General features: G+C 36.4%; 1 protein-coding gene across 6 annotated transcripts in view; it reads left to right on the forward strand.

Annotated features, from left to right (window-relative positions):
• PAAF1 (proteasomal ATPase associated factor 1) overlaps positions 1-25142 on the forward strand; it is a 100686-nt gene that overhangs the window by 10797 nt on the left and 64747 nt on the right. For 5 of the 6 annotated variants that reach the window (XR_005217491.1, XM_037840595.1, XM_037840596.1 and 2 more), the window contains 3 exons: positions 3465-3554; positions 13841-13939; positions 14586-14736. Coding sequence is in view for 5 of the 6 variants with exons in the window: in XM_037840595.1 (XP_037696523.1) it covers positions 3465-3554; positions 13841-13939; positions 14586-14736 (340 nt within the window). In the remaining variant the exon portion in view is untranslated. Of the gene's footprint in view, positions 1-1677; positions 1748-3464; positions 3555-13840; positions 13940-14585; positions 14737-25142 lie in introns of all 6 variants that reach the window. The other variant, XM_037840598.1, reaches the window with a different exon arrangement.

Below are 25142 nucleotides of genomic sequence, written 5' to 3' on the forward strand. Positions count from 1 at the left end.
CTAAATGGTGAACCAGCCTTTGGAAAAGAGAGTGTATCCTGTGTTTGTGTGTGCAATTAGACATTTTTTTTTAGTTGTAAAATATTCTAGTTATACTGACAAGAATGGAGAATACTTTTGTTTATCACATAAGATTTATATATATATATATATTTTGTGTGTGATAACATATATACAACATAGAATTTCCCATTTTAACTTCTTTCCAGCATATAATTCATTGGCATTAATTACATTCACATGTCATGCTACCGTCATCACCATCCATTTCCAAAACTTTTCCAAACAAAAACTCTGTACCCATTAAGAATTAATTCTGCATTCCCTCTCCCTCCCACATCTGGTGACCTATAATCTACTTTCTTTCTTAATGAATTTGCATATTCTAGTTATTTCAAATAAGTGAAATCAGACAGTATCTGTCCTTTTGTATCTGGCTTATTTCACTCAACATGATGTCTTCAAGGTTCACCAGTGTGGTAGCATGTATCAGCACTTCATTCCTTTTTATGACTAAATAATATTCTATTATGTGCATATACCACATTTTGTTTATCCATTCATCCATTGATAGACACTTGGGTTGCTTCCACCTTTTGGCTATTTTGAATAATGCCACTATGAGTATTGGTGTACAGATAATCTGTTCAAGCCCCTACTCTCAATTCTTTTGGGTATGTACCTACAAGTGGAATTGCTTGTTCATATGGTAGTTCTACATTTAACTTTTTGAGGACACATCAAACTTTTCCACAGCAGCTGCATCATTTTACATTTCCACCAACAATATATGAGGGTTCCTGTTTTTCCACATCCCTGTCAAGACTTATTTTTTGTGTTTTTTAATAATAGCTATTCTAGTGATTGTGATATGGTATCTCATTGTGGTTTTGATATGCATTTTCTTATGTGCTAATGATGTTGAGCATCTTTTCATATGGTATTGGCCATTTGTATATCTTCTTTGAAGAAATGTTTATTCAGATCTTTTGCCCATTTTTAAATTGAGTTGTTCGTCTTTTTTTGTTGTTGAGTTGTAAGAGTTCTTTATGTATTATGGATATTGAACCCTTATCAAATATATTGTTTCCAGATATTTTCTCCCATTCTGTAGGTTGTCTTTTCTCCATAAGAATTTTAGCAAATTTTCATGTATTGCCTTATTTGTACAAGATAATACGTTACCTGTTATTTATATATTTTATATATATCTTTCATAAGCATCTATGGTGTTGAAAGTATCAGAAGATCTGAGTCCAAGTTTTAGTTAACTTGGACACATTTTTTAGCAATGTGATTTTAGACAAATAGCTTAGTTCTCTGAGCCTCAGTTTCCTCATGTACAAAGTGCAGATAGTATTCTACCTCATAGGATTGTTAATATGGAATAAGACTGTTTATGAATGAAACTGTAAAATATTACAAAAGTGAGTTATTGTTTATCATATCTATTCTATGAGATTGGCATTTTAAATTTCCATTTTGCAGATAAGCAGACGTAGAGGTTAATTAGCCCCTAATAATCATAGCTAGTTAGACTGTATGCTGAAATTGAAACCCAGTTCAGTTGACTCCAAATCTAACACTACATTGCAAGCCTACTTTTTTCCCAGTTTTTTTTTTTTAGTATCTGTCCACATCCTGGGCGCTGACTTCCTTTCTTCCCTTCATGCTCAGGCCCTGACACAATCTCTGTCTCTTCCAACATCATTGCTAATTTCTGCGGTGTACCTGCTGGGTTCAGACAGTAAGTGCTTATTGAGCATTTCTTTGTGTCCTAACTGCCATGAATCACTTTACTCATTGATGTTGCTACATTCTGTATTAAACAGTAGCTCTCTCCTTATGCTTAAATGCCTAACCAGAAAAAAAAAGTTTGACTTTGAATTTTATCTTGATCTGGCATACTGGCATTCTCCCCTGCTGAATTTTTTCTGTTTTGATCTCCTACAGCTTTTCTTTAAAATAGTTTTCAGGAACAGCATCATTCTGTACCACTGATATTGGAAGATAGTTCAAAATTTATCTTCCTTCGTAGTCTGCTTATGGATTCAAGGTTGATTTGCAACATTGTTAAGCAGGAGAAAAACACTGATTTTTCAAGTCTTTCACATAATTAGCCTTCAAGAAATTATGTCTTCTGAGAGAAAACCCAGTTCTTATGGAGGCCTGAACAGTAAGCTCTTGGAGCTATTTGCATCCTTGCTGGTGTGAATATTTAGCCAAGAGAGTTTAGCTGATGTTTTAGTTTCTAGTATGGGAGACAGTTCCAAATCCAGGTGATCTCTCTTGCAGCTGTAAGGACTTAGTCATGTGGTTAGAAGCAAAAACTCGTTTAATGAAAGGCTGCAGGCAGCCAGGCATGGATATGCTACTTAAGAAGGTACTGTTTGTATATATGTTCTAATTGTCTTTTAAGAGGTGTAGAAGATCTATAGTAAGAGCATGATGAAAATTAAAAAAGATGAGAACTGTACTTTCTAATGAAAGAAAGGAACTGATGAAGAACTGTGCTTGTTGGATACAGATCAGCTTTATAAAGAGGAAGAGGTTCAGAAAATCTTGATAACTGAAGACATTTTTATTGTCTTGCAGAGGAGAGAACAGGCTAGGGGCTGTTTAGCGAGTGCAGTGCCTCAGCTTTTCATAGGAAAAAGACTCTTGGGTGGTGATATTCTGCTAATGTAGAGTGAGGGACTGGATCCTTGGGGAAGGGTTTTCTAAGCCTTTTATACTTTTATATGTGCCATCTTGAAACACCAACATACTTTACTTAAATGGTTTACAAAGTCACCTGAATCTAACATCTGCTTCCAGGTATAATTTCCTACTGTATCACCAGTGTTATCTTGTTACAATAGCTGAAAGATCTCTGGCAATGGCTAGGCAAAACTCATGGAGAATCTTAATACAGTTATGTGACAATGACCGGTCTTTGAACATGTACAGTCTGTTTAAGTCCTAGGTGAAAATGGTCACCACAAGCCCTGAGCAGGGTTTACACATTGTATGAATACATTTTTTCTGGAAGTTCTTATAGGCAGGAAGTTTACTTTTAGACTTGTCTTTTGGGCCCTGGGCTTGGGGGCTAGTGCTGTTTCCTTAAGACTCTTTACACCGTTTTCTGCTAATCCTGTTTTTTGTCCCACTACTAACTGAGAGTACTATATTAGATTCTCTCCTAAAAATTAATGTTGTTGTATTTGTCAGTTGTACCTTACTGCTGGTCAGTCTTCTATGGGACATTTTACTTGTACTTTATGGCATCTCAGGGATACCAAATTACATTGCAGCCCTCTGTAGTTATGGGAAATTAGGAGGGAGTGATATTTTGAGGGCTGAGGAAGGGGCATTAGAGAAGGTATACTTAACAGATGAGAATTTCCTGTAACCCTAACATTTTCTTTGAGGCTTTACATTGGAGTACCTTTACTAATGGATTTCATCTTTCCCTCTCTGTTTAGAAAAGCATTCATATTTCATGTCCAGAGGAAAGTTCATCATCTAAATTTTTGGCACCCAATACCACCTTTTCCAGAATTCATGCCAAGAGTGTAAGTATTTTGATAAAATGAGAAAAAAAAACATAATAGCATGTTAATTTTTCATTTTATCTGCTCATTTAGTGCTACAAACATTTGTATTTAATTGTCTTTGATTTTCTTTACATTGTAAAATGATACAGCTGATAAGGTAGGCTGTGTTTGGCAAAACAAATCCACCCTGGTGATCTTTGAGAAAAAATTGTATGAAATTTCCTTTATTTATTTGTTTATTTTTACTTATGTTCTAGCAGAGCTACTTACTGCCTTTTGGACAATGATGAGAGGAGATAAAGTTTGCATAGTACTCTACTGCTTATATTTCTGTCTCTTTGTCTGCAGGACAGGGACATTTTCTCAATTTGCAAGTGTAGCATATTGAGAAACAATTTTCAAAGGTCTTTGTGATAAAGCCCTTTTTACTACCATGGGCTTTTTGGAAGTAGAGGTAAGAAATAGGTGGATAAACTGAATTATCCTAAAGCTTTTTACCGCTTACTTTGTGGTACATTTTTCAAAATAGCTATGTTTTATACTTATTGCAAAACAATATGTATCTTTAGTGATGAAAATTTAGAAAGTATAAGAGAAAGTGAAAATCACTCATACTTCACAGCCTGAAGCTAACTGTTGTGAACTTTTGTTGTATAACCTTTATTAATAATAATCATAGTAGTAATAGACCATTTATTGACTGTCTACTATCAGCCAACACTATGCTAAGCTTTATATAATTTCATTTCATTTACTCTTCCCAGTCTCTTTCTTTAAATATTTTACCAAAATGGGTTTTTACAGTTTCATAACTTGCTTTTTATTCCTTAATAATATATTATGGGTATCTTTCGATGTCCTCTTTCTGTGTATCCTTTTGAGAGCTGCATTACTTTCCATTCTATGACTTTTTTATAATTTAGTTTTCCAATCTAACATTGCTGGACAGTCAGGTATTTTTTAAATTTCATGATTTTGTATTTTGATGAATAAATAATCTTGTAGATGAACCTTTGCACACAAAAACAGGAGGATATTAGAATTCATTTCTTTTTTTTTAGCATTCATATGTGGTAGCCTTTTTTTTTTAATTTTTTTTTAATTTTGAAATAAATTCAAACTTACAGGAACAGTTGCAAAAACAATACAAAACCCATACACGGAACTCCAGCATAACCCGACCCCCCTCCCCCGATACTCCTCCACCAACTTTAACATCCTATCACACCACCATTTCTTTCTTTCCCTCCCTCCCTCCCTCCCTCCCTATCTATCATTCATCATCTATTGCTCTGTCTTCTGAACATATGAGAGCAAGCTCCACACATCCTTGAACAAACAATATAATTCACATATACAATAGAATACATTTCTAAAAATAGAGTTGCTGAATCACAGGATATGGAAATTATAAGACTTTTGGTATGTTCTAACTGATCTCCATTTAACTGAATTATTGAATCATCTGTTGCTCTTCACTTCCCCTATGAAACGTACTGGCTGATGCCCATAGCATGTTCATGGCTTGTGAGCTCTTTGGTTTGCCTGCATACTTTTGCCACCACCAGTTATGTTGAGTGCTTACCAAGAGTCAGTTGCAGTGCCAGTTCTATTATTTTCTAAATTATGTCAATTAAATATTATGTTAATCTAATGAAATATGAGTGTGAAAAGGCAGAAAAATGTTATTTCTTTGAAAACTAAGTCTTTGTAAAGACTTGATTTAAAAAAAAACCCCTTCGAGGATCTAAGATGGTGGCATAGAGAGGAGTGGAAGCTAAGTAGTCCCCCTGGAACAACCTAAAAAAACCAAAAACAGCTAGTAAATAATCCGGAATAACTGCAGGGGTACAAACGTGACCGTCCATTCATCATACACCAACCTGAATTGGGAGGAATGCCCGAGAACACAGCATAAAATCTGTAAGTAAAAACTGCGGATCCAAACCGGGAGACCCCTCCCCCCACAGCCCAAGCTACAAAGCCTCGTGGTGCCAGAGAGAAGCTTTCTCCCAGCAAGTGAATATAGCTCAGTTGAGCTCCAACTGGGGTTTTATTTAGCGAGTGTGAACTGCTCACTACAAGGTACGCATCCCCAACAAGTAGACAGAGGCTTTGGATGACAACTGACCTTGGAGAGCTGGAGGGTCGCCTCAGACTAGCTCTGTTCCTTTTTCGACTCAGTGGAGAAAGCCTTAGCCATTTTCAGTTCCCAGTTCTGTGACCCAGACAGGCAGAGAGAGACCACTGAAATGCTAATGTTCTCCCCCTAGGGTGTCTTATCTTCTCTAAGAGGAAAAGGGTGGGGCCCAGCTCTACTACCTGCCTTTCATTCAGAACTTACCCCAGTCAATAATTATAGGCTAACAGGCGCCACCTGCTGGGCAGAAAAGCACAGTGACTGGAGGCATCAGAGGATGTAGCAATTTTCTAAGACACACCTTCAGGGAAACCAGATACTGAATATTTCCTCCTCCTGGGACCTTAGCCCATTCTGGTCTGGGGAGGCCTGATTGGGGTAACCAAGGAAACCATGCCTAGACAACAGAAAACCACAACCTACACCAAGAAAAATGAGGTTATGGCCCAGTCAGGGAAACAAACTTGCACTTCAACTGTGATGCAGGAATTGAAGCAACTAATAATAAGTGAATTCAAAAAGTTTAGGGAAGATATGGCAAAAGAGATGAACCCTATAATGAAAATACAGGATGTACATAAGGTAGAAATTGAAAGTTCAAAAAACCAACTGGTGGAATCTATGGAAATGAAAGGCACAACACAAGAGATGAAAGACACACTGGAAACGTACAACAGCAGATCTCAAGAGGCAGAAGAAACACTCAGGAACTGGAGAACAAGGCACCTGGAAGCGTACAAACAAAAGAACAGATAGAGAAAAGAATGAAAAAATATGAGCAACGTCTCCGGGAACTTAAAGACAAAAGGAAAAGCAAGAATTTACGTGTCATTGGTGTCCCAGAAGGAGAAGAGAAGAGGAAAGGGGCAAAAGCAATAATAGAGGAAATAATCAATGAAAATTTCCCATCTCTTATGAAAGACATAAAATTACGGATCCAAGAAGCGCAGCATACCCCAAACAGAATAGATCTGAATAGGCCTGCACCAAGACACTTAATAATCAGATTATCAAACATCAGAGATAAAGAGAGAATCCTGAAAGCGAAAGAGACGATTTATCACATACAAAGGAAGCTTGATAAGACTGTGTGGATTTTTCAATAGAAACCATGGAGGCAAGAAGGAAGTGGGGTGATAGATTTAAGATACTGAAAGAGAAAAACCACCAACCAAGAATCCTATATCTGGCAAAACTATCCTTCAGTTATGAGAGGAAGCATAAAATACTCTCTGACAAACAGACAATGACCGAGTTTGTGAACAAGAAACCTGTTCTACAGGAAACACTAACGAAAGCACTGCAGACAGAAAGGAAAAGACAGGGTTGAGAGGTTTGGAATACAATTTTGGGAGATAGTAGCACAGCAATGTAAGTACACTGAACAAACATGACTGTGAATATGGTTGAAAGAGGAACCCTGGGATCATGTGGGACACCAGAACAAAAGATGAACGATCAAGACTGGGACTGTAACTCAGGGAAACCTAGGATGTTCAACAATTGTAATAAAAGGTACAAATATGTTTTTACATGAGGTAGAACAAATGAATGTCAACATTGCAAGGTGTTAAAAATAGGGTGGGATTGGGGAGAAAATACAATCAATGCAAACTAGAGGCTAGAATTAACAGAAAGTGTTCTAGTTTGCTAATGCTGCAGAATGCAAAACACCAGAGATGGATTGGCTTTTATAAAAAGGGGGTTTATTTGGCTACACAGTTACAGTCTTAAGGCCATAAAGTGTCCAAGGTAATACATCAGTAATCGGGTACCTTCACTGGAAGATGGCCAATGGTGTCCGGAAAACCTCTGTTAGCTGGGAAGGCACGTGGCTGGCATCTTCTCCAAAGTTCTGGTTTCAAAATGGCTTTCTCCCAGGACGGTCCTCTCTAGCAAGCTTGTTCCTCTTCAAAACATCACTCACAGCTGCACTCCATCCAGTCTCTTTGAGTCAGCATGTTTTATATGGCTCCACTGATCAAGGCCCACCCTGAATGGGTGGGGTCACACCTCCATAGGAGTATCCCACCAAAGTCACCACCCACAGCTGGGTGGGGCACATTCCAAGCAAATCTAACCAGCACCAAAACGTCTGTCCCACAAGACCACAAAGATAATGGCATTTGGGGGACACAATACATTCAAAACGGCACAGAAAGATTGTATTATGCTTCCTTTAATGTAACAAAAGCAATATACCAAAGCTAAATGCATATGGGGGGGGTGGAGAATAGGAAAGGGTATGGGACTCCAGGCATTGGTGATGTTGTCTGACTCTTTATTCTACTTTAGGTTAATGCTATCTTTCCTTTTGTCACCTTCTAGCTATCAAGTTTTTTTGTTTGTTTGTTTTTCTCTTTCTCTTGCGTTTTTCTTTTGCCTCTCTGCCTTCTTTGACTCTTCCTCTGTCTTTGTGGAAGAAATGTCCTTATATAGAGAGTGGCAAAGGTGCTCAATACATAAATACGTGACTATACGGGGAACCAGTGATTGTTTACTTAGGACAGAATGTATAGTGTTTGAACAAAACCATCTTAAAAGAAATGGGTTGATGAAAAAACCTTGAGGGCACTATATTGAGTGAAATATATATAGACACATATAAAGGCAAATATTGCAGTCTCACTGATATGAACTAATTATAATATGTAAACTCATAGACATGAAATATAAGTTACCAGGATATAGAATGAGGCTAAAGAATGGGGAGCGGTTGCTTATTATGAGCAGAATGTTCAACTAGGGTGAACTTAAATATTTGGAAATGGACGGGGTGATGGTAGCATGTAATGAGAATAATTAACAGTGCTAAAAGGTGTGTGAAGGTGGTGGAAAGGGTAATCTCAGAGTCATGCATGTTACCAGAAGGAAAGTTGGAGGTTAAAAGATGGGAATGTATAAAGCAGTGAATCTTGTAGTGGACAATGTCCGTGATTAACTATACAAATATTAGAAATCTTTCTCACCAACTAGAACAAATGTATGTCACTATAACTAGAGGTTAATAATAGAGAGGCATATGCGGAAAAAATATATATACTATATACTACAAACTATATACTACATTTAGTATAACCCTAACCCTAAGCCTACTACAGTTAGTAGTATATACTACTACTACAGTAGTATATACTACTACTACAGTTAGTAGTATATACTACAAACTATATACTACTACAGTTAGTAGTATTTTAACATTCTTTCATCAACAGTAACAAATGTACCATACCAAAACTATGAATCAGTAATGGGGGGGGGCGTGGTTAGGGGTATGGGAGGATGTGAGTTTCCTTTTTTTTTGTCTTTGTTTCTTTTCTGGAGTAGTGAGACTGTTCTAAAAATTAAAAAAAAAATTTGTGTTGATGGATGCACAGCTGTATGGTGGTGCCGTGGGCAATTGATTGTACGCTTTGGATCTTTGGATAGTTGTATGGTGTCTGAACAATCTCAGTTAAAAACACATACACACACACACACACAAAAAAAAACCCTGCTGTTAATTATTTGTGGGCAAAATAAATGAAAAATATAAGGGAAAAGATTTTTTTAAAAAAAGGATCCTATATGAATTTTTGCTCTTTGATTGCTTTGTAAATGTGAGTAAAGATTTGCCTTGATTTAAAGAAACTGAAAATTGTACATTGTGCCCTTTGGTTATGGTTTATTACAAGAAAGTCAAGGTGGAGATTAATCAGTAAACCCCTGCTTGAAGAAAAGACTCTGGTCTCTCATGAGAAGATTAGTGAATTTTAATGTACATTTATATATTTGAGTTAAAATAAAATGTAGGTATTTATGCATCATTTTTTAAAAATTATTATTTCCTTCTTTAACTGACTTTTTTGATTAATTGACCTACTACTAGTCCTTTTCTGTTGACTCATAGGACCTTTATTGTATTATCTGCCTACGAATTTGGTCTCTACCAGCACTATCTGAGAAAGCTGCCAATGTGAGCTGTTAGAATTTTTTAAAAATTTTTGTGAATTTGAGAGATGGTATTTCATTGCTGTATTGATTTGCATTCCCTTTAATTGACCAATTTTTCATATATTTATGGGCCACTCATAGCATTTGCCCTTTTTTTTCTTTTATTTTTAAGAGATTTTAATTATTAAGGGTATATTGATCCTTTGACATATGTTTTGCATAGTTTTTCCTGGCTTATTGTTTATCTTTAAGTTTGTTTATAGTATCTTTTGGCATATAGTTAATAGTTTTACGTAATAAAATCTGTCTATTTTTAACTTATTCCTTTATAAGAACTGCTTTTGGTGTCAGGGTTACAGTAGTCCTTCTCTTCTGCGTGATTTTATATTTATTTACCTTTAATTGCATGGTCTCGAGAGCCAGACTCTTTGGGTTCAAATTCTGGTTCTACCACCTACCAGCTGTTCCTGTTAGCTAATGCTGCTGTTAACGCAAAATACCAGAAATGGATTGGCTTTTATAAAGGGGGTTTATTTGGTTACAAATTTACAATCTGAAGGCCATGAAAATGTCCAAATTAAGGCATCAACAATAGGGTACCTTCACTGAAGGATGACCAATGATGTCCAGAAAACCTCTCTTAGCTGGGAAGGCATGTGGCTGGCGTCTTCTGATCCCAGGTTGTGTTCCAGCTCCTCTCTCATCTGCAGTAGTGAGCTCCTTCTGTCTGAGCTCTTATATAGGACTCTAATGATTAAATCAAGACCCACACTGAATGGGCAGGGCCACACCTCCATGGAAATAATCTAATCAAAGATATTACCCACAGTTGGGTGGGTCACATCTCCATGGAAACAACCTAATCCAAAGATTCCAGCCTAATCAACACTAATAGGTCTGCCCCCACACAAGATTACATTAAAGAACATGGCATTTTGGGGGACATAATACATCCAAACCAGCACACCAACTGCATGGCCTTTGACAAGTTACTGTTACTCCCTGTACCTCAGATTTCTCATCTGTAAAATGGGGGTAAAAATAGTATTTATCTTTTAGAGTGGTTATGAGGATTCAAACAGTTAGAATAGGGTCTTGATGGTTATGAGGATTCAAACAGTTAGAATAGGGTCTTGATAATACTAAGCACAATATGAGTGTTTGTGAAATAAAATGTAAATATAGTTTTTTTCTTGAATTTTAATGTTTTATATTTTACATTTCAAACTTTGTTATTTGGTTTGAAGTAGGGCTCTAACTTCTTTCTTTTTAAAATGATCCAGAAATCACAACCGTATACTCTACCCCACTGATTTAAATTGTTATATTTATCAGATATTTCAGATTGTCTCATTGATCTGTCTGTTCTTTTGCTGTGACTGATAGAGGTTTAGTTTTAGATTCTGACCTGGGTTTATATCCTGGCTCTGCTGTGTCACCTTGGGGAAATTACTTAGTCCTTAGTCACCTATTAAGCCTCAAATTCCTCATCTGAAAAATAGGAGTAATACTTGCAGATTTTTGAGAGATTACGTGAGGTAATGTGTTACATGCCTGGCACATAGTACATATTCAATAAATGTTAGTTCCCTTTCTTCTTTTAAAGTAGGAAGGAGATAGCGATAATCTATTTTTCAATGTCCTTTCACTTTGAAAATAAATAGATAGTTCAGACTTAATTTCTTTTTAGGGCTGGATACTGGGACCACACAGATAAATAACACAGTGTTCCTATCTCCTGCAGGGACAGAATATTCGTTAACAGGATATAGTACAATATATCAGGGTTGTTTGGCACGATTGACATTTTGGGCTAGAAATTCTTTCTTGTGTAAGTCTGTTCTATGCATTATATGATGTTTACCACCATCTCTGGCATCTACCCACCATATGCCAGTGGCATACTCTCCCTGCCCCCCAGTTGTGACAGCCAAGAATGCTTCCACACATTGTCAGATGTCCCCTTGGGAGCAAATTTGTCCCTGGCTGAGAACCACTGCAATATATGACATAGAGCTAAGGAATACTGAGGAAGAAGTGATGAACTCCTTGGGAGTGTTGGGAAAGCCTTTGCAGAAGTGGGTCATTTTTAAAATCATTAACTGTGCTCCCTTCCCATGTTTTTTCTCCCTTTCTCTTATTTGAACTCACTAAGAGATGATTCATTTATTTATTAATCACCTATCATATTCCAGTTACTCTTATGGCACTGAGGATATAGCAGTGAATAAAACAGCCCTCATAGAAGGTACTTACATTCTAGAGGTGTGGGACCAGATAGGATTTGTTAATTATTTGAATGTGAGGTGTAAGAGAAAATGATGAGTTGAGGTAATTCCAAAAATTTTGGCCTGAAAGCTGGGCAAATAGTGATGCCATTCATTTACTAATTGGGGAAGGAGCAATTGTATGGTGTGGGGCAGGGAGATATAAGGGTTCTGATTTGGATGTGTTAAGTTGTAGCATCCGCTATGCAGCCAAAGGTAGCTGCACGGCAGGCAGCTGAATAGATGCCACCTGAGTCAGGAATGAGATTGAGCTATCTAGCTTTAGGGATTAAATTAATTTCTGAGTGGTTAGGAAAATGTCTAAATATGTCTTGGTAATAATTCTAGGGTTCCACTAATGGGACAGTAATTGGTCTTGTTAACACAGGTCAGATGGCTTTGCTTTCCTAACTAGTGTTCATGAGGTGTGTCATCTTCCTGGTTCCCAAACTGCTGTCATTGATATTTATTGAGTAGTTACTATGTACATAGAATAAGAAAGTGCTGGACATTGCTCTGATATATACACAGCTCATTATCTAGCTTGGGAGCCAGACATAGAGTTGAAGGAAATTGATAAGTAAAGTAATCAGACTTAAGTCTCAGGACTTTGTAAGTTCCTTGAAGATAGGGGCAATGAAAAATTTACCTGTGTCCCCAGTAGTCCGTAATGAGAAGCTAGCAGCAGAGTGGGAACATTGTGAGAATCACGATTTAATATATTTGAAAATGTTTTATAAATGTTAAGACATGATATAAAGGGTAATTGTTGTTATAATCCTTACCATTAAAGGATTCCCAATCAAGTAAACAGAGCTTTTATTTTATTCTGAGAAATCAAAAAAATCTTAGAAAACTTGAACTTTCTAACTTAGAAAACATTAGAGTTGACCCATACATCCCTATAGTTCTTTTTTGTTCATTTGTTTTTGCTTTTTTTTTTTAGAGAAGTTGTAGGTTTACAGAAAAATCATGCAGAAAAAAGAGTTCCCATATACCTCCATATACCTCATTATTAATACCTTTCATTAGTGTCGTACATTTTTTACAGTTGATAGAATAATGTTATTATAAATGCACTATTAACTATAGTCCATGGTTTACATTAGGTTTCCCTGTTTGTGTTGTATAGTTCTATGGTTTTGTTTTGTTTTTTTAATTTTTATTCTAATAAGATATACACAACCTAAAATTTCCCCTTTTAATCACATTCATCCCTATAGTTCTTACTAAACCTATTCATTATGGCTTAATCAGCATAGAGCCTAGTAAAATGGAAGGTTGGATAATTAAAGCCAAACTCCTCGCTCTTTCATTAGTAATTTAGGTCATGTGGGAATCATTGTTGCTGGGAATGTGTCTTGGATTATCTAGATTAGTCCCAGATTTCTGGAACATTTGCAGCAGGGTTTTTTTTTTTTTTTAATAAAAAGGGTATGCATACATGTGTGTATATGAAAAAGACTTGGCATTCTGATCATGTCTTACGCATAATGTTATTGCTGATATTGAAACTGCAAAAGTGAATCTGAGAATTCTCTGTTACTTACTCTGAATAAGGATTTTGTAGAGGGTATGTGAAGTACTTTTGCTCTTTCTTAGTTACATCTTTTGCATCTTGGAAGATTATCTTTTGTATAAGTGGGTCCCTAAGAATTAAGAGAGTACCTTAATGTTAAACTAAAATAGCAGAAGATGGGAACTATGAAAATGATATGGGGATAGGGAGAACTTTTTAGCTGAAACAGGAGATACAAATGATCACAGGAATATATATTTTTTTGAAAATTAAAATTTGTCAGCTCCAGCCTTGTTGGGAGGTTGATGATGGTAACTCAGCATGCTCAGGAGCATAAGCTTGTAGAAATCTCGGAGGAGAGTGAAACTGGGGATGTTTATAATGTATTTCAAGGGAATAAGAGCATTTCATTATTTGTAATACTGGTTTTTTTGTCTTTGAACAGGTAACATGCCTGGACATTTCCAGTGGAGGAGGCCTTGGTGTATCTGCTAGTGCTGATGGGAGTATGAAAATCTGGCAGGCTGCCAATGGAGAACTCAGAGTAATGGCTTTGGACACACTTTTAGGGTCTTATACACGAAGGGTTATCTGAGAACCATAGACTCAGTCATGAAAGGAAGAGTGGCCCTTCTAAAACTGTAGGTCCACTGGACTTCAGTTGGTCCCTGTTCCCTGTTCTCCTGTTTGTTAATCTGAGAACCATCCCCACCTCTAATGATTTGCCAGAACAGAGTGGGGCTGGAGCATTGGAGAAGGAGGCCAGTGAATGTTTAAGTAGTTAGTCCCCTTGACATGAACTGCCTTCAGTGGTTGGTTTCTAAGACAGGTTAGAGAGGCCAGTACACTGAATGTATGATTGAGCCCTCCAATCTATTCGGAAGATTTAAGCAGAAATGGGTAAAAGAGCCCCCAGGCATCAGCAGCCCATTATACTTAGAACTAGGCCTATGACTATATGAGCCATGGAATTCAGTTCCACAACATGTATAGCCAGAGCTAACAGCTTTCAGAATACTACCTGGTAGACAAATGTGCCAAAGAGATCTTTTGAATATCCTTAATTTTAAATCTCAGCATGTAACTGTAACATGTAGGTATTTCATATAAGGAACCAAGGATATGGGAGGTGAGAAAATATCAAACAATGGACAAGAGAACTAGCATGGAATTTTCTTTTGTTTTTTCAGAGAGTATTGGAGGGACATGTGTTTGATGTGAGTTGTTGCAGGTTTTTCCCATCAGGCCTTGTGGTTTTGAGTGGGGGAATGGATGCCCAGCTGAAGATCTGGTCAGCTGAAGATGGTAACTGCGTGGTGACATTCAAAGGTCATAAAGGAGGTATGCAGGGTGATTTCTCCAAGAGGCTTCTCTAATGATCCCCAGAGATGAATCACCAAAAAGATAGAAACAGAAGTTAGTTATTCACAAAAACGTAAATAATTCATCCAGCTGGCCATATAGATGAGCTCTATTTCCCCGAGGAAGAGAAATACTTTAATCAGTCTTATTACTGCTATCTAGAACTAACTGCATTTTACATATAATTCTTTTTCACAATTGATAAGAAAAAAAAAATCCTTCCCAGATCATCAGCTTTTGTGCTGGGGAAAATAAAAGAGAGAGGTACTTTTATTTTCTCATTATTAGTCCTTTGACTGAAGTGAGAATAAAAGCTGTGTGGCAACTGATTGCATCACCAGCCATCAGAGATAAAGCTTGGTACTGACTGTTGATTCCCAAAGATTTAAATCATAGTTCAGATTTTAAAATGGATTAGCCATATAACCAGTTAGTATCAAATGGTAAAGACAAAGTGAGAACATCATCTCCTTATAACTGAAGGGGTAGTTTGTTGGAAAAATAATAATTTAGAGATGTTTTATTCTTAATTGGAATATTAAAGAGGTGATAAATATGCTATTCTTATTTTACAAGTTTGGATATTTTAAAAATGTAATAACATCCTCTTATAATTCCTTACCTTTATCCATCCTTTGGAGCCATAATACACGTCTATACCACTCATTTGGGAATCAGTTATGTATGCCCTATGTAACTTTGGTGTTTTTTTGTTTACTGTTTAAGACTTGTGGTATTAAACCATGTATTTTTGCCTTGTGAACCCTGACCACATTGTAAGTAACTTGAAGGAGATTGAATTTTCTTTCTTTCTTTCTTCTTTAAATTTTTATTTTGAAATAATTTCAAACTTAGAGGAAAGATACAAATATAATACAAAAACAATACGGAGAACTCCAGTATACCCCTATCCAGATACCCAGATTTATCACATTTGCTGTTTCATTCTGTCTATCTATGATCAATCTATCTCTATTCTATTTCCTAACATATGAGAGTAGATTGCGTACATCATGCTCCATTAACAATTAGTACTTCCATGTGCATTTCCTAAGGAACAAGGATGTTTGCTTATATAACCACCTGAAGTAGAGTTATTGGGTTCAGGAAATTTAGAGTTGATATAGAGCATATAATCTATATTCCAATTATTTTTGTTTGTACTAATAATGTCCTTTTGGGCATTTTCTTCTCTATTATTAAATCCAGTTCAGGGTCATGTATTGCATTTAATTATCATTGTCAGAGATTGAGTTTTAATATTTCTTTATGATGGTCTGTTGAATTACATGCAGATTATCTAGCAAATGCATGTGTTTAACAAAAAGGTGGTTTACTTCAAAGACATTGGTGCCTTCAGAGGGAATAGAAAAGATGTTCAGAGTCTTCCTCTCATTCAGTCTAAAGAGCTGATGGGTCTAAGGAGTCAGAGAGGCCTGCAAAGTTGGGGAGTCCAGAAGCCAAAGGAGTTTAGAGAAACCTGAGGGATTCACCTCCAGTCTGGCCATTCTAATTGTGTGAGGCACAAAGGAAACTTTTCAGTGGAATAAGTTACAATTATGCATGTTGAACTTATTGTAATGACTGTTGAACTGTAAAGACACATCTATGCACACTCGGTGTATGAATGCCTTTGGATCACTATGGTTATTGAGTGTGCCCTCCATGTGAATCCTCACCAAGTCTTCAACATTCTTCAATACCTATATGAATACTTAGCTTAGACTGAATAATAGAATTTTTGTTAATTGGATTGGAACTAAAAAGGCTATTTTTAGAATCTTGTCTCAAGTGGCCTTTTTTTCCAGTGGATATATAATTGTGAAGATTACATGTAATTTTTTCCCCCAAAACTATAGTTAGCTGTATAAATTGGATTTAGTTTTTGTTTTGAATTGGATATATTTGGAAACTAACACTGTGGTGCTGTTTAGGTCTTACCTGAGTTGTCTCTAATCATATTCTCTCAAACAGGTCCTAAATTAGCTATTTTTTCAACTGTGGCATTTTCATAAACCCCTCTTTTTCTGAACAAAGGCTTTAAAAGTGAAATTTCCAGTTAGGGTTGAGTGGCATGTGGTTAATTGCATTGGGTCACCACCTGAATGTTATGTGGAATTGCTGTGGAGTTTTTGTCAAGTTTTATATATCTAAAGGTTTATATGCCTCTCGTCTTAAGAGAAATGGAAGCAAGCCTAAGATCACTAGTTAGCTAAGTAACCTTTGGTCAGGTACTGTACTATTCAATCAGCAGGTATTTGTTGGGTACCTATAGTATGCTCAATTAAATGTGTTTTAACAAAACTAATACTAGCCTTGGCTGTATCACCACCAATACTACCTTCCTATTTTGTATAACCCTGTGTTATCACACATATGCCGTTATATTGTAACTCGTTATGTCCATGACTATCTCCAAATTTTTATACTATGTGCTCCTAAGGCTATGGACCATAGCCGATATTCAGATGACAAGTAATAAAGGGTTTAGAAATATATAAGATCCATAGATTTCCTGTTAAACGCTATGGTTTGAACATATACATCTACCTCTACTCTCTTCTGAAGACTCACTAAAATAACAGTAAAATAATTTAAAAGGCAATAAACCCACAAGGACAAGAAGAAAAGGAGAAGAGATGACACATGAAAGACATCAACATTTTTTGAAAGTGAATGAGTCAGAATTGACTTAGCAGACTGGGGAAAAGTGGTATCTAAGTATCTTCAAGTTAAATGCCAATATATGGCATTTATGGTAGGGCCCAGGAAGTGGAGGTACAGAGGTTCTTGGAAGCAAAATTAAAATGAAAAAGGAATAATTAGGCTTCCTAGGTTCTCCTCCCCTATTCCATCCAGCCAGACAACTATCCCTCCATTGCTCTGACAGGAGACAGGGGCTCCTAGAGAAACTGAACTAGACATGCGTCAGACTCATAGACATTAGACACAGGACGAAGAGCCATACTAAAAATAGGAATTAAGTGAAAATCTATATACTGAATGGAGAGATTCCCTGTCCAGCTTCAGAGCACTAGTAATCAAGCTTAGAACCCTCAGGCAAATGACTGAATGATTTTTTTCCCCCATAGGAAAACTGGCCCCAGAGAGAAGACCTACAATATTAATACTTGGGGGTCTTTCAGTGCAGAAGCTGGGTTTCTGCCTGTTTCCTTTACAATGAAGTGCATCAGTATATAAACCCTGCCCACATATACAGAATTAAGTTACCTTTTAATGCCTCACTCTCAAAAGTGAACAGTCAAGGGCATTTAAGTAAAACCTCCAACATGAAAAAGATACCACCAAAACAAACAAGAAAGTAGGAACTCAAATGGGATAGAGGCAATGTAGGTAGTAAGAAAAAAATCCCAAGAAACTATAATTAATATCCTCAGAAAAAAATAAAAGATATTGCATGCATGAAATCAGATCAGGATGTTATTTTAAAAAGAGAAAAAGAAAGAACTCTTAGAAATTATTTGTATATGTCAGACTTAGAAAATTCAATAGAAAGAATGAAAGATAAACTTGAATCTTCCAATAAGTAGCAAGCAAAGGTGAAAATAGGAGAGAGAAAATAAAATAGGAGGATCAAGTAGGGAGGTCCAACATCACAGTAGTCCCAGAGAAGGATAAAACTTTTAGTGGGGAAAAATTGTTAAAGAAATAATGTGGGACATTTCTTAGGACTGAAGGACATACATTTCTGGATTGAAAGAGCCCAATGAGTACCCAGCACAATGAATAAAGAAAACACATCACTATGAAAGTTCAAAATCAAAGATAAAGACAAGATTCTACAAGTGTCTAGGGCAACACAGGAGGTCACATATAAGGGATTAAGAGTTATATGGGCATGGGCCTCCACGAGCTGCGTTCCTCTAGCAGTGTTCTGCATCTTAGTTAACAACACCGCCATCTTCCTAGTTGCTTAGGCCAGAAGCCTTTGTGTCATCCTTCACACCTCTGTCACACCTCATGTCTTATTGGCTCCACCTTCAAAATATATCCAGAATCAAACCATTTCTTGTCACCTCCATTTCTACTAACGTGGTCCAAAGCCACCTTCATCTTTTCTGTAGCATTCTAATTGGTCTCACTGCTTTTACCTTTGTGCTTCCTGCATTCAATTCTCAACACAGAAACCAGAAAGATCATTTTAAAATCTAAGTCAAATCATGTCACTCTTCTGATCAGAATCCTCAGAGTAAAATTATTCTTGCAATGATCCCCTTACCTCTCTGACTTCATCTATTACTCTCCACTTTGCTGACTCCAGCCACAGTAGTCTTAACCATTTCTCATACAAACCTAGAATGCTCTTCTCTCAGATATCTGCATTCCTTGTTCCTTCACTTGCTTCAGGTTTCTGCTTCAGTGTCATCTCAAAGAGGCCTTTTCTTACCCCTTTATATAATATTGTACTCCTGCACCCTTGGAATTTTCTGTCTTACTTATCGTTCTTTCCTCTGTTGTATTTATCCTTGATTAATATACTATGTATTTCCTTGTTTGTGCCCCTCTTTCCAAGTATAATGTAAGCCCAGTGTGGACAGGGACTTGGTCTGTTTTCATTTCTGAATCCCCATTGTCTACTACATTGCTTGGCAAATAGAAAATGCCAAATAGATACTTGTTGGACGAATGAGTAACTAAGACATCTCAATCCCAGGAACTAGAAAAGAGGAAAACAATGCCTCCAAACAATGTCTCCAAAATACTGAGCAAAAATTATTTTCAACCTGAAACTCAGTACTCATGCAAACAATCAACCAATTATGAAAGTAGAATGAAAATATTTTCAGACACATAAAATCTCAAAAAATTTCTTTCATTGTACTGTTTATCAGGAAACTACTGGAGGATGTGCTCCATCAAAATGAAGGTACAAAAATGAAGAATATATTTCAGGAAATAGAGGATTCTCAGGGTGATGATCAAGGGAAATTCCAGTTCAACAACTGGGTAGCAAGTTTATTGACCAATTTGGGGCAGGAAGCTAGAAGATTACAAAAGGGATGATCCCCTCCCCCACAAAAATATAAATAAAATAAATGAAAATGATAAATTACTTAACATATATTACCATATTAAGCGGGTGTTAAAATTCTGTTGTAGAAGAGAATTTAACAATAGCCATATGGGGGTAGGAGTGGAGGAGGCAATCATTAACTCCAGAAAAAAATAGTAAGTACAATAAGTGAAATATGATTATAGAATACTGTTTGGATCAGGTAAGCAGAATTTGTAATTCATAATATGAATGTGTAATTCATAAGAACATTAAGTCCTTTTTCCATTATAGTAAGCCGGTAGATAATTTCTGAAATAGAAAAATTTAAAAACAACAGTGTATTATTCAGAAATATAGACATAAATAGCAGAAAATTCATTTAAAAGATTTGAAATTGTTTTCCTCTGGGAGTAGAACTATGTTCTATTTTTTTTACTTAATAAAAATGTACTTGTAAACTATTTGGAAAAAAACTTTTTAATCCCAAATCAAATAAATTCAAGCTTAAAAAATGGCAAAAGTAAAGGTGTTTATTATTATTATTTATCTCAGTAACATTTATTTTTCTTTTTTAGTGATGAGTCTTAGGATGGATTTCTTTGCGTTTATCCTACTTGGGGCTCACTCAGCTTCTTGAATCTATAAGTGTATATCTTTTGCCAAATTTAGGAAATTTTCAGGCATTATTTTTTTATTTCTTCTTTTTAATTTTTATTTTTGAGCAGTTTTATTGAGATATATTCACATATCATACAAGTCATCCAAGTATACAATAAATATTTCACATTATCATCACATAGTTGTGCATTCATCATCACAGTCAATTTTAGAACATTTTCATTACTCCAAGAAAAGCCAACAGCATCCTATACCTCTTATACCCCACTATCATTTACCCTTAGAACTGGTGTGGTAAGTTTGTTACTGTTGATGAAAAAATATTAAAATATTACTGTTAACCATAGTCCATAGTTTGTAATAGGTGCAGTTTTTCCCATATACCACCCTATTACTAACTCCTTGTAGTAGTACATTTGTTCTAGTTCATGAAAGATCATGTTTATATTTCTACTATTAATCACCATCATCATCCACCACAGGGTTCACTGTGTTATATAGTCTGATGTTTTAACCTCTAGATTTCCTTTTAGTGACATACTCAACTCTAAACCTACCTCCCTTTTCAACCACAATCACACACATAATTCAGGGCTGTTAATTACCTCACCATATTGCTACCATCACCTCTCTCTGTTTCCAAACATTTAAATTCAACCTAGTTAAAAATTCTGCACACATTAAGCATCTGCTCCCCCATTCTCTTCCCTCGTTTCTTTTTCCTGTTAACCTAAATTCTAAAATTTCAAGTCTTTGAGTTCATTTATTCTAATTAGCTCATATTAGTGAGATCATACATTATTTGTCCTTTTGCTTCTGACTTATTTCACACAACATAATGTCGTCAAGGTTTATTCATCTTGCATGCATCAAGACTTCATTCCTTCTAAATGTTGAATAATATCCATCGTATGTATTTACCACATTTTTTTTACCATTCATTGCTTGATGGACACTTGTGTTTCCATCTTTTGGAAATTGTGAATAATGCCGCTGTGAACATCAGTGTGCAAATGTCCCTGCTTTCAGTTCTTCTGAGTATATATACCTAGTAACGGGATTGCCAGATCATATGGGAGTTCTATCATTAGCTTCTTAAACTGCCAAACTGCCTTCCAAAGCAGCTGCACCATTCTACATTCCTACTGGCAGTGAATAAGCGTTCCTGTTTCTTCACATCCTCTCTAACACTTGTAGTTTTCTGTGGTTTTTTTTTTATATATATCATGGCCATTCTAATAGTTGTAATATGTTTTAAAGTCAAGCAGTATGAGTCCTCCAACTTCATTCTTCTTTTTCAAGATGTTTTTGACTATTTGGGGCCCCTCGCCCTTCCAAATAAATTTGGTGATTGACTTTTCCATTTCTTCAAGTAGGCTTTGGAATTTTGATTGGGATTGCATTGAATCTGTAAATCAGTTTGGGTAGAATTGACATCTTAACTATATTTAATCTTCCAATCCATGAACACGTAATGTCCTTCCATTTATTTAGGTCTTCTTTGATTTCTTTTAGCAATATTTTATAGTTTTCTGAATACAGGTCCTTAATATCCTTGGTTAAATTTATTCCTAGATTATTTTCAATAACAAAATAATGTCTTTTAGTCAGACATTATTTCTTCATATACTTTTTTTTTTAATCATCATTTTATTGAGATATATTCACATACCACGCAGTCATACAAAACAAATTGTACTTTCGATTGTTTACAGTACCATTACATAGTTGTACATTCATCACCTAAATCAATCCCTGACACCTTCATTAGCACACACACAAAAATAACAAGAATAATAATTACAGTGAAAAAGAGCAATTGAAGTAAAAAAGAACACTGGGTATCTTTGTCTGTTTGTTTCCTTCCCCTACTTTTCTACACATCCATCCATAAACTAGACAAAGTAGAGTTTGGTCCTTATGGCTTTCCCAATCCCATTGTCACCCCTCATAAGCTACATTTTTATACAACTGTCTTCGAGATTCATGGGTTCTGGGTTGTAGTTTGATAGTTTCAGGTATCCACCACCAGCTACCCCAATTCTTTAGAACCTAAAAAGGGTTGTCTAAAGTGTGCGTAAGAGTGCCCACCAGAGTGATCTCTCGGCTCGTTTAGGAATCTCTCTGCCACTGAAGCTTATTTCATTTCCTTTCACATCCCCCTTTTGGTCAAGAAGATGTTCTCCATCCCACGATGCCGGGTCTACATTCCTCCCCGGGAGTCATATTCCACGTTGCCAGGGAGATTCACTCCCCTGGGTTTCTGATCCCACGTAGGGGGGAGGGCAGTGATTTCACCTTTCAAGTTGGCTTAGCCAGAGAGAGAGGGCCACATCTGAGCAACAAAGAGGCATTCAGGAGGAGACCCTTAGGCACAAATATAGGGAGGCCTAGCCTCTCCTTTGCAGCAACCGTCTTCCCAAGGGTAAAACTTATGTTAGAGGGCTCAACCCATCAAACCACCAGTCCCCTATGTCTGTGGTCATGTTAGCAACCATGGAGGTGGGGTAGGCGAATACCCCTGCATTCTCCACAGGCTCCTCAAGGGGGCACTACATTTTTTTTTTTTCCTTGTTTTTCTTTTTTTTTTTTTTAACTTTCCCTTCTTTTTTAAATCAACTTTATGAAAAAAAAAGTTAAAAAGAAAACAAACATACAATAAAAGAACATTTCAAAGTGACCATAACAAGGGGGTAAGAAAAAGACAACTAACCTAAGATAACTGCTTAACTTCCAACATGTTCCTACTTTACCCCAAGAAAGTTACATAATATAGCAACATTTCTGTGAACTTGTTCCTACTACATCCATCAGAAATTAACAGACCATAGTCATTTCTGGGCATCCCCAGAACGTTAGCTTATCTGTTCTTCTTGGATTATTGTTCCTCCATCCTTAATTGCTCTCTACTGCTAGTTCCCCTACATTCTACATTATAAACCATTTGTTTTACATTTTTCAAAGTTCACATTAGTGGTAGCATATAATATTTCTCTTTTTGTGCCTGGCTTATTTTGCTCAGCATTATGTCTTCAAGGTTCATCCATGTTGTCATATGTTTCACCAGATCGTTCCTTCTTACTGCCGCGTAGTATTCCATCGTGTGTATATACCACATTTTATTTATCCACTCATCTGTTGAAGGACATTTGGGTTGTTTCCATCTCTTGGCAATTGTGAATAATGCTGCTATGAACATTGGCGTGCAGATATCTGTTCGTGTCACTGCTTTCCGATCTTCCGGGTATATACCGAGAAGTGCAATCGCTGGATCGAATGGTAGCTCTATATCTAGTTTTCTAAGGAACTGCCAGACTGACTTCCAGAGTGGCTGAACCATTATACAGTCCCACCAACAATGAATAAGAGTTCCAGTTTCTCCACATCCCCTCCAGCATTTGTAGTTTCCTGTTTGTTTAATGGCAGCCATTCTAACCGGTGTTAGATGGTATCTCATTGTGGTCTTAATTTGCATCTCTCTAATAGCTAGTGAAGCTGAACATTTTTTCATGTGTTTCTTGGCCATTTGTATTTCCTCTTCAGAGAACTGTCTTTTCATATCTTTTGCCCATTTTATAATTGGGCCGTCTGTACTATTGTCATTGAGTTGTAGGATTTCTTTGTATATGCAAGATATCAGTCTTTTGTCAGATACATGGTTTCCAAAAATTTTTTCCCATTGAGTTGGCTGCCTCTTTACCTTTTTGAGAAATTTCTTTGAGGTGCAGAAACTTCTAAGCTTGAGGAGTTCCCATTTATCTATTTTCTCTTTTGTTGCTTGTGCTTTGGGTGTAAAGTCTAGGAAGTGGCCGCCTAATACAAGGTCTTGAAGATGTTTTCCTACATTATCTTCTAGGAGTTTTATGGTACTTTCTTTTATATTGAGATCTTTGGTCCATTTTGAGTTAATTTTTGTGTAGGGGGTGAGGTAGGGGTCCTCTTTCATTCTTTTGCATATGGATATCCAACTCTCCCAGCCCCATTTGTTGAAAAGACCATTATGGCTCAGTTCAGTGACTTTGGGGGCCTTATCAAAGATCAGTCGGCCATAGATCTGAGGGTCTATCTCTGAATTCTCAATTCGATTCCATTGATCTATATGTCTATCTTTGTGCCAGTACCATGCTGTTTTGGCAACTGTGGCTTTATAATAAGCTTCAAAGTCAGGGAGTGTAAGTCCTCCCACTTCGTTTTTCTTTTTTAGAGTGTCTTTAGCAATTCGAGGCATCTTCCCTTTCCAAATAAATTTGATAACTAGCTTTTCCAAGTCTGCAAAGTAGGTTGTTGGAATTTTGATTGGGATTGCATTGAATCTGTAGATGAGTTTGGGTAGAATTGACATCTTAATGACATTTAGCCTTCCTATCCATGAACATGGAATATTTTTCCATCTTTTAAGGTCCCCTTCTATTTCTTTTAGTAGAGTTATGTAGTTTTCTTTGTATAGGTCTTTTACATCTTTGGTTAAGTTTATTCCTAGGTACTTGATTTTTTTAGTTGCTATTGAAAATGGTATCTTTTTCTTGAGTGTCTCTTCAGTTTGTTCATTTCTAGCATATAGAAACATTACTGACTTATGTGCATTAATCTTGTATCCCGCTACTTTGCTAAATTTGTTTATTAGCTCTAGTAGGTGTATCGTCGATTTCTCAGGGTTTTCCAGATATAAGATCATATCATCTGCAAACAATGACAGTTTTACTTCTTCTTTTCCAATTTGGATGCCTTTTATTTCTTTGTCTTGCCGGAT

The sequence above is a fragment of the Choloepus didactylus genome, chromosome 6, assembly GCF_015220235.1.
Source record: "Choloepus didactylus isolate mChoDid1 chromosome 6, mChoDid1.pri, whole genome shotgun sequence".
NCBI lineage: Eukaryota > Metazoa > Chordata > Mammalia > Pilosa > Megalonychidae > Choloepus > Choloepus didactylus.